This window comes from Mytilus galloprovincialis, chromosome 3 (genome assembly GCF_965363235.1).
Source record: "Mytilus galloprovincialis chromosome 3, xbMytGall1.hap1.1, whole genome shotgun sequence".
In the NCBI taxonomy this organism is placed as follows: domain Eukaryota; kingdom Metazoa; phylum Mollusca; class Bivalvia; order Mytilida; family Mytilidae; genus Mytilus; species Mytilus galloprovincialis.
The window spans coordinates 93,523,020-93,534,598 of record NC_134840.1 but is presented as its reverse complement, the minus strand read 5'-3'; the positions used below and the strand labels follow the sequence as shown (position 1 = coordinate 93,534,598).

General features: G+C 32.9%; 1 protein-coding gene across 1 annotated transcript; it reads right to left on the bottom strand.

The window, feature by feature from the left end:
- Nucleotides 1–2,947: 2,947 nt before the first annotated feature.
- Nucleotides 2,948–10,018, bottom strand: LOC143066640 (putative amine oxidase [copper-containing]). Its single transcript, XM_076239497.1, has 4 exons — nucleotides 9,957–10,018; nucleotides 8,859–8,908; nucleotides 4,213–6,158; nucleotides 2,948–3,244 (listed from the first exon to the last, which is right to left on the bottom strand). The coding sequence occupies exons 1-4, from the start codon at nucleotides 10,016–10,018 to the stop codon at nucleotides 2,948–2,950; spliced, it is 2,355 nt and encodes a 784-aa protein (XP_076095612.1).
- Nucleotides 10,019–11,579: the final 1,561 nt, after the last annotated feature.

The window sequence follows — 11,579 nt, the reverse complement described above, 5'->3', positions numbered from 1 at the left end:
AAGTCGGCAAGAAGAGTGGCACAATTGGTTTCCATTTGAATTCCTACAGTCTATTTAAAAACACATCCTCCGAACGTAACAAATATGTTGTCAATCAAGAAATCAAGCATCAGAGTGATCCTTTACAAAGTAGGATTGATCCCTCCCTAAGACAAGATACGGTATCTACGTTGGCCATTCTTTTTTATGAAACAAAGCAATACCAACTATTTCAATTTTTCTTTTAGTTTGGAGGGTGGAATACTTGTGTAAAGTATAGAAAAGTCAAATATTTTAATACTATTGCAAGATGAAAGATAGTTAGAATGTATGTGCTCTAAAATATCTCTTTGGAATTTTTGAGTATCCACATCTGATTCACGCTACCTCTAGAATTGGCAGTTTCACAATAACTTTGAAGCCCGGCTTTGATTGCTGATAAAATAGATGTTATTAATTTAGAAAAAGGTTTCGTGGAGCACTTGGAAGACCCAGCAATATACCGTTGTTTGTAAGGACACTTATGTAGTTTAGTTATCCAATACAGTGATGAAAGATCAAGATCTTCATCTTTGGTTGAAATTCCAAAGGAACATAGAACTATCCAGGATTTATATAATTAATATAATTATCCAGGCTTTCCTCTTTGGTAAATGTCGTGAGGGTATATGTTGAGTTTCCAAGTGAATTGTCAATACCTAATTTGTTTATCAAACAGTTAATGTAATGAGCTTTACACTCAAAAACGATGTTGTCATACAATCATTCCATACAACAAATATAGTTAACCTATTGCTAAAAGCATCTACGAAACTTACTTCATAAAAAATGACCTTGACCAATGAACCATGAAAATTAGGTCAAGTTCAACTGACACCTGCTAAACAGACATTCACATCACTTTACACTTATTCCCTACAGCAAATATAGTTCTATTTCTATAGTATCTGGAAAAAAAATCTGAGAAATTTATCTTTGACCAATGAACCATGAAAATAAGGTCAAGTTCAGGTGTTTATTGCGAGACATACAGGTACACCTTACACACATTGGATGCTTATAGTATATGAGAAAATGACCAAAACGCAAAAAAAACTTTGAGCAATGAACCATGAAAATGAGGTCATGGTCAGATGATTATTGCCAGACAGACATGTACTCCGCAAAAACATCCATTCACCAAATAAAAATGACTGGATGCTTTTAGTATCTGAGAAAAGAACACAAAAATTTATCATTAACCACTGAACCATGAAAATAAAGTCAAGGTCAGATGACACCTGCCAGTTGGGCATGTTCACCTTAATCATTTCATACACCAAATATGTAAGACCTATTGCTTATAGTTTCTGAGGTATTGACCTAACCTTGTTCACTGATCTATAAAATCAGGCCGAGGTCAAGTGAAAACTGTCTAATTAGTTATCAAAGGTACCAGGATTATAATTTAGTACGCCAGACGCGCGTTTCGTCTACATAAGACTCATCAGTGACGCTCATATAAAAATATTTATCAAGCCAAACAAGTACGAAGTTGAAGAGCATTGAGGATCCAAAATTCCAAAAATGTGTGCCAAAAACGGCTAAGGTAATCTATTCCTGGGATAAGAAAATCCTTAGTTTTTCGAAAAAATTAATGTTTTGTAAACAGGAAATTTATAAAAATGACCACATAATTGATATTCATGTCAACACAGAAGTGCTGACTACTAACAGACATGAGGACCTTGGAAGGTACACAGAAACCAAATACAGTTATCCTATTGCTTATAATAAGTGAAAAACTGGCATTGTAAAAAAACTTTTTTTTTCAAGTAATCACTGAACCATGAAAATGAGATGAAAGACAATGGGCATATGACAGACGGAAAGTTCGTAACCTAAGGCATCTATATACGAAGTATGAAGAATCCAGGTCGTTTACCTTCTGAAATATACAGCTTTTAACTTAAAAGTTAAAGCCGACGCTGCCGGATCACTATCAATAGTCTAGCTTTCTGCGACAGAAGTCAAAGGCGAAACAAAAGTTCCCGTCTCTGTTTTTCAATTAGATTTGTGCTAGTTCATACGGGATAAAAGAGGTCAAGGGGTCCGAAATTAACACTTTTACATGGTACGTAGATTTTTAATTATTAATCCATTTTCCATGGATTTGTTTTAACCGATCTTGTCTCGATCGTCCCCGTTGCATGTCGACTTGTCAAGAAAGTAAAGCTGACTTGTTGTGATAATGAAGTCGACAACTCAACAGTACAAAGGCAGTTACGGGCATTCATCTCGACCTCAAGACGTGTTGCCGAGATATCTTTTATCGACTTGTCGCGATAAGTATGTCGACATGTTGTGTTAACTATCTGGACAAATCGATTAAATGCTTCCATAATGTCAACTTGTTGAGATAATCAAGTCGACATATCGAGATAATATGTCGACTTATCGTGATAATATATCAATTTGCCGAAATAATTATCTGGGCAACTGGTCATTTCGATTGCTGCTGTATGCCACCATACAGATACATCGTATAGATCAACCCATTTGTTTTTGTTCATGCAATGTCAACTGCACTCGTTCTTTTCGACACTCTGTTATGAAGCATAACATGCATAACCCTGGCAATGAATTTACACGAGCATAACGAATTATTTGGGTTATGTAAAAGCAGATGTTATGTTACTATTAATTTTTCCCTCTTCTAAGTCAGCACGTTTGTAAGACTCTAGTTTGAAGTTATTCGTCTTTATAAACATATGTTTTGATCTGTTATGTACTGAGGACTTAAATTGCCAGTTTGATATATTCAAATTTGTAATCTTTTGTATGTACTGCAGACCAAAAGTATCTAAGGTTGACATTCAAAATCATAGAAAACTAATTGAAAGCTTCGGTCGTCAATAAGTTAAGACTTGTTTGCATTAAAGAAAAACAGTAAACAACATAAACTTGTTTTCATGTTTATATGTGATAATTAACACTCAACAGCCAGACACGGATTTTTCTTCAATATTTCATCATAATAAGTTTTCTTAGGAATACAGTTGACATCACTTTTGGGACCATATCGTTTGATTTCCACCTTAGTCTTTCCATTGACATCGACTGCATCTATTCGCACTGCATTTCCCACCGACATGCCAGGACTCTCATCAAAGTAATTAAACGGTATTAAAAATGTGCTATGTGATAGACCTGGTGTATGTGTGACAGGTAAATCCTCCTTATGTACAACATGATGCATACCCATTGTTATCCATGCAACTAGATCCTGTAAAATAAACATTTTGGTGTTATACAAGAGCAGTTGAGGAAAATACTGACGAGTGAAAGATTTTAGATTAATTAATAGAAATTAAGGCGAAGATACCACGCTGAAATTTCCAAATCAGAAGTCGTAGAGAAATTGACAACAAAAGAAAAACAACGAATACGACGAAAAAACTCCCCCAATAACACTAAATAGAAAAATCAAGACTTGGCAATAAGTGATCACATAGGTTATATATGAGAAAACTTTCAGGGATGTTTTTGCATCAACTTGAAACTGTGTCTTTGATACCTCCTAATTAGTGTACCAAGTATCTTTCACACATCTTACCTAGCGTACCTCTAAACTAGCGTACCAAGTATCTTTGATACCTTTAAACTAGCGTACCAAGTATCTTTGATATTTCTAAACTAACGTACCAAGTATCTTTAACACCTCTTACCTAACGTACCAAGTATCTTTAACATCTCTGACCTAGCATACCAAGAATCATTGATACCTCTAAACTAGCGTACCAAGTATCTTTGATATCTCTAAACTAACGTACCTCTAACCTAGCGTACCAAGTATCTTTTTGATACCTCTAAACTTGCGTACCAAGTGTCTTTGATACCTCTAAACTAGCATACCAAGTATCGTTGACACCTCTAACGTAACGTACCAAGTATCTCTGACACCTAACCTAGCGTACCAAGTATTTTTGACACCTTTAACCTAGCGTACCGAGTCAAAAGATCGTTAAAATATATTTTACATGGTGACTAGTTTTTTTTTTATATTCAGTCATCAAATCAATATTATGTTAGTGCTACTCTACACATTGTTGGTGAGAGATTAAACTACAAATTGTACATTTGTAACATTGTCTCAGACAGGAAGTCAATTATTTGAAAGCGCCGAATGTATAAAAATCGAAATACCAAAAAACCAATGACGAAAAGGGACCACATTATTTTAAACTTATTTACCTTGTCTACAATATTTTCATTGTCATCAATAAATTCCTGAAAAGAAAATACAGGATTGTCTGAGTGGGTATATACTGAGCTGGAATATGGCTCACTGTCCTTGTATTTTGTGACTGCTAGTTGGTACTGGGCCCAGCTCACGGCTGGGTTATTTCCGTCTTTTGGTGGTCTTATAAACTTGGTCATCCCTTTATTAACCAATTTGTAACCAGGGGAGTTCCCAAATTTATCTTTTTTGTTATTGTTGACAAAAGTCAGTACTTTCGGATAATCGAAGTTGAATTTGTAAGCAGCCTCAAGTTCCGTCTGTTTTAATCTTTTTACGAATCTAGTCTGAACAATTGTAGAACCTGGATTTTTGTGACATACATTTTCAACAACATCCGGTTCAATGTCGACAGTTTGAAATCTGTTGCTTGTACCTTTGATATCAAGGTCCATTTTGAAATGAAACAAATGTTGGTGTAATGGCGACATTAGATTTTTATCAACTTGAAAACTGTACGGGTTGTCATATCTATGCCATGAGCTTGTCACTATTCCAGTTGGTGTTATTTTAACTTCTATGGCGCCATTTTGATAAAATATAAAATCTATGATATAGTCATAAATGCCAATCGTAGGAATGGTTCTGACGATCAAAACTACATTTGCAACTCCTTCATAAAATCGATGGATAAATCGAAAGTAACCGTTATGGCGACGGAGTGGCATTCCTGTATTGTGCTCAAATATACAGAATGCACGCTCATTTGTTAGAGGTTTATCTTGTGTGACAACTTTAAAAGAGGAACTTGTAAACGTGGCATCATTTGGACAATCAACACCAGGATGTAAATATTTTGCCAACGCACCAATCTTAAACATAGAGTCTAAGAAATTCATTACATGTTCCTGTGGCTTATCTCCGGAATAAAAATTGGCTAGTTCTTGGAGACTTATTTCATAAGCAATACGGTCACCTTTGTAGCGAATATCATTTAGCCGTGGTCCGTAGAATACCGACATCCCAATATCAAATTCCCAGTACGAATATGAAACATGTCTGTCGTCGATATTGTAACGTATACCGTCTGGGGATACTTGTGATGGGTCTTTTAGAGGTTTTTTAAACGATGGTTCGCCTCTAGAATTGATAGACTTATCTTTACTTTCTGCGTTTGTTGGAAAGGGAATTGTATTGATATATTCCTTGTATGTATTATAGTATGCAACTATTTCTTCCAGGCTATTAAACAATGATCCATCAAACCAAACCTTGATTATAGTATTATTACCGTTATTATCTACTTCTCGGAGTATTGCAAAATCGACGGGCCGTAACAAAAAATATTCCGTAAATTGATATAACCAACTAAACCACAAACGTTTCTTGACTCCTGATAACGGTATTGTCAATTGGTTGTTGAGATTAAAAACCAAACAGCGATCGCCACAGTTAACTAAACGACCACCATATAATTCATTGAGTATTTGTCCTGCAACTTTATCAATTTTTTCTAGTAATGGCGTGAGATTGAAATCAAAAACGTTAATAGGACGATCAATAAATGGAATAGATTTTGGTAGGTAAGGAACATGCCGATAACCAGTAGGGCTTGGCAAAGGACTCACAATAATCTCTATTACATCTGGTTTGGAGATACCGCCTCGCAAAATCATCACACGGGCTTCACGTCGAGGCTGAACACAATCTGTATCTAAATGTTTCAATACGTCTCTTTTCGGCGGCAAAAATATTTCAGAACTGAAAATATAGTTTGAATTAATTGCTGTTTTATCTGCGGTTGTCAGGTTTAAATCTGAACGGTTATAAAGGTAATCAAGAAGTCCTTCTATTTCCTTTTTCGTTAAATCACGAAAAACAGATGGTTTAATACTTTCCCTCAAGTTCACATTACCATACAATCTTGATTTACGAGTACAAACTGGAATGTTTTTGTTTGCTGTTAAAAGAGAGAAAATTATGATAGTGATTATAAACATTTACAATTTCAGGTCAAATAGAAACAGAAATGTATTTAAAAATTCCTCCTAATTTCAGAATTCAAACTGTTAACAAATATTTTTAATTCGAATATTTCCGATTCATATGTCCATTGCATGGAGCTTTCATTCCATTAATTAAAGAATTTTGTCATATAACAAACCATGATTGATCATGGTGTCGAGATCATAAAACAATTTTTCAATATATCAATAAGATCAAATTGTTGTTCGAGTCCTAATCATTAGTGTTTAGGTGGATCAGATGTATCTCTCCTTTAACAAATAGCAGAACACAATCGGTCTTGATCTTGAATAAAATATACAAGTTTTGAGAAAGGAGCAAAATCCATTTGCAAGTCTTTTCTTTAAGATGACGAAAATCATATATTATGTCCTATTGTTTCGACTTTTAAAAACAAATACCTAACAGTATTCTTATTCATTTTATTTTTCAAATTTCCGTATAGGAATGTACGAAAGCCTTTTAGGGTCAAAATTTTTATTTTTTTATCTCGTAATTTTCTCGTTAAAAAATACCCTAATAGGCTTTCGTACTTTCGTAGAAATGAGTATGTAATTTTCCCTTTTTTCTGTATTCACATCATAAAAAATTATTTTCTCATTCAATTTTCTGCTAATAAAACAAAATTCATTTTTCCATGTATAATGTTTACACAATTTTAAACCTGCAGCTAACAAAACCTCCATGACCCTCGCCATTCATCATATTTTTGAAAAAAGCAAAATAACGGTTTGAAAATTAATAGCTTAATTAGCTTAAGGTCAGCTTAACCTGGGATAGTAGGAACTCAAGCCTTTTTAGCTCACCTAGCCGTCGTCCGGCGTCCGTCTTCGTCTGTTAACTTTTACAAAAATCTTCTCCTCTGAAACTGCTGGGCCAAATTCAACTAAACTTAGCCATAAACATGATTAGGGTATCTAGTTAAAAAAAAATGTGTTCGATGATTCGGTCCGCCTACCAAGATGTCCGACATGGCTAAAAATAGAACATAGGTGGAAAATGTAAATTTTGCCTTATATTTTAAAAACCAAAGCATAAAGAGCAAATCTGATATGGGGTAAAATTGTTCATCAGGTCAAGATCTATCTGCACTGAAAATTTTAGACATATCAGACAACTCGTTGTTGGGTTGCTTCCCCTGAATTGGTAATTTTAAGGAAATTTTACAGTTTTTGGTTGTTATCTTGAAAATTATTATAGATAGAGATAAACTATAAACATAAATAATGTTCAGCATAATTATATCTACAAATAAGTCAGAAAGACAAAAATCGTCAATTGACCTCTTAAGGAGTTATTGCCCTTTAAAGTCAATTTTTAACAAATTTTCGAAAATTTTTGTAATCTTACAAAAATATTCTCCTTTTAAAGTACTGAGACAACTATAACCAAACTTAGTCACAATCATAATTAGGGTATCTTGTTTAAAAGATGTGTCGGATGACCCTGCCTGCCAACCAACATGGCCGACATGGCTAAAACGAGAACATAGGTCTAAAATGCAGCTTTTGGCTTATATCTCTGAAACTAAAGCATTTAGAGCAAATTTGACAATGGAAAAAATGTTCATCAGGTTAAGATCTATCTGCCCTGAAATATTCAGACGTATCAGTCTATCAAAGAACCCGTTGTTGGGTTTCTGTCCATGAATTGGTAATTTTGAGGAAATTTTGCAGTCTTTGGTTATTACCTTGAATATTATTATTGATATAAATAAACTGTAAACAACAATTATGTTCAGCAAAGTAAGATCTTCAAATATGTCAACATGACCAAAATGGTCAATTGACCCGATAAGGAGTTATTGCCCTTTACAGTAAATTTTTGTAATCTTTTACAAAAGTTTTCTGAAACTAATTCAAAATTATAAAGATTGCATTTTTCATGTATCAATTGTACATAAAAATATCAGGTGAGCGACACAGGCTCTAGTTATACTAAAAAGCGTGTACACCTTACATAAAAACTAATCCTACAGATTTACGATGAAGATCGACTGAAACCTGTGCAAAAAAAAAATTTACGGTAACCATTATAAATTGCTTAACTTATAGGATATGTCTGCGTCTCAACATGTTTTCGCGGTCTCAGATCTTTAGAATGCACAATGGTCGGCTGGAATGTGAATATACTGAGTGTGTACTTTTCCCGATTGTGACATTTTCATTTCATGTGGATTTGTATTGATGCATGCACAGCAGGAGACACTTACTCCGTCGACACGACCGGTTTCGATCCTTACGAGTTCATGCGAATCCCTCAATTTGCGTTTGTTACCTTGTTTTGTATTTTCTTAATCAAATTAATGAGATTTGAAAATCAATAAACTACTGTTATTAAATTTCACGCGTCTGGCGCAAACTTAAAATTTTAATCCTGGTCTCTATGACGAGTTTATTTCCATCTTCTTGTTACTTTTAGTAAAAACTTGAACTAAATTATATTACAGTCTCAAATTCAGCTTTAGTTCTTACTATAGAAGTTGCATTATACCCTTTAACGTCTTATATTTATCTAAATTATTTTGGGCACACTTAATCTCATGACGATGCAAAAGACGAAACTATCACATTAAGTTCGCAAGTAGGTGCATAAATTTATTTGCTCTTCAAATGTAAAATATATTTGTACTTGCCTGACTTGGACACCCATTTGTAAAATAGATGGTCACATTTCCTTTCATTTCTCTGAAAAGATATTTGAATCATGGATTTAATATAAATGTTTTCATTTGTCATCCGAATGCATGATCCATTTACTTATTAGTCGTTGCTTTCCCTTTTGTTCAATTGTCAGTGTTATAATACAGCAGGAAAAATATTAAATAAAAATGACACCTCGCAGTTCATGGATAATTTTCAATAAATGATTTTAAAAAAATTTTTAGTTGGTATATAAATTAACGAAAAAAGATTCAAATAGAAATAAAGATACAAGAAGATATTGTTCGTGATTTGTCCGCATGGGGTAACACTTCGTATGTTGTATGTTCATGTTTGATAAAGCTTTCTTACGTTTTTGGCCAAATCATTTCAAAACATGCTGTTTTCATCCTTCCCATATCGTAAAAAGTCAAACTTTAAGCATTTTTCCTTAGGATTAAACTACTTTTTTTGTAAATATCCACACCTAAGTTTTAGATCCAAGACGGAAAAGGACTGGATTATTCGCAAGATTGATATAATTTAGATTTTCATTCTTCAACTAAGGGAACTAATTTAATTAAAGGTTCAAAGTCATGTGGTGCACATCACATGAATGAAGTAACAAGCTTTTGCAACATATTTAGTTTTGTCATAATTCATTTAAAAGAAAATCAATGAAACTACCGATCAAGACACTTCTCATTCTTCCTACAATAATAAATTGATAGCTTTTAAGAATACGTTTATTTTAATTATCAGCAGGTTTAAAGGATAATATCTAAGTTGATAGGCTCTATAAACAACACCACTATTCTAGAAAAGTTAAGATGTTCGCACTAAATTGTCCGTACAATATATTCATGATATTTAAGCAAATCAAAGAATCTTGCAATAGTTTTCGTTCTTCATGAACGGTTGCGATTTATTAGTGCCTTGGTAATGAAATTTTATTTTCTTTGAGTTCCTTTCAATATCACATTCATTTGTGAGGTACCTCAGGTATCTCACCATGGCGTTCTTGCAGGATCTAACATTGTAAATACTATCTATATTACAAACACACAATCTATAATTAACTTACATAGTACGAATTTAAATTGTCGCTCAATATGCCATCAATCCACATTACCAACAATATTATCTTTAACATTTTCAACAACAAGAGGAAGATATACTAGCATTTGAAAAGAATTTTCGCTATTTTTTCAAATCTCCGTACTTGTTAAGCGTTTGAAGTAACAACGAAATGTTTGATTTTGTGACAAAAAGTTTTGATTTTTTATACCTTTAATTTTTATATAAGTTATATAAAATATACTTAACTAATGTGAATTTGATGTAGAATTCATGTTATTTATAGATTTGATAAGTATGCTTGGTTTAACAAATTTACATGTACATGTATTCACAAATGTCATCGTGGGAAGTTGAACACGAGGACAGATAATTAACATATTACATCTAAATATCAATAGGCAATTTTTTAATATATCATAAAAATATCAAAAAAATATGCAACATATGTTTAAAATCAATGGCCAAATACTTATTTGTTTAAAAGAAATTTAAGAAATGTAGTGCAAATTTGAATGTGAGACGTTCGTATGTACTCCTGCAATCACGAAATATGAAAAGTATATTAAAAGTATAGTTGATCGTCCCTATGTAAAGATGCATCTTTAGGATTTGCCTGCAAAGAAGACATAGTCAGGAAACATTTGTGATTTGAAAATAACATAAAAAAATTAAATAATAAGACTTAAATTCGATTATCGCAGGAGTATAAATTGGAATGGTATAATAGGTTTTAGATATACCTTATCCGTGACATATTATTATGTGACGTATTGCAGTCTTTTCCTCATAATTTAAAACTCAGGGGCTGTTCAAGTTGTAGATCATGTATGATCATAATATAACATTGAACCAGATATGTAATTGCACCACGTGAAAAGCATATGCGTTTGAAAGTGCTGTTTCATTTTTTTGCAGTTGATTTGCCTTAAAGTTGAATTGAAATTGTTTAATTAAGTTAATGGAAATATTCTTAAAGGGGCATTAGCTATGAGATATGAAAAATATTAGAATATGTTTTCGTTTGTAGTAATCAATAAGAAAAGAAATAAACACTCGCTTTTAGCATCCAATTTGGTTAATTTTTTTTTTAAAATAACAAAGAAACAACTGATGAATTATTCACTTGCAAGTAAATGATTTGACCTCATTTAATCCGTAATCATTTGACATTCAATTTGATTCACTAGCTACAGATTGGTAGTGCATGGATTAGTCGTGTTCAACCATTTAAAGGAAAAGAATAATAACATGGAAAGTGGAAAAAGGTAAAAATTTTCATTGCCCGATTCAATCCTCAAAAAATCACTCTGATACGGGTAAAAACTATTTTTAATCCATATTATGAAATCAAACAGCCCTAGAAAAATCCAAATGCACGAAGTCGTTATTTATTAATTTTTATGTTTATGTTTATATTGGAAAATGAGAACATCGGCCGTTTTCGGAGGTCATCTTAACGGTTAATTAGATGGCGTCTAGACTACTGAAAAAAAAACCCACACGAAACGAAGATACATTTTCCGAGTTCATGCTTTGTTAATTTGTTTTTCACAGACTTATTGTGATTTAGATATTCGTTACAATATATTAGAAATCAAATATGAGAATTTGAGCCAAATCGGTGAATATGAATT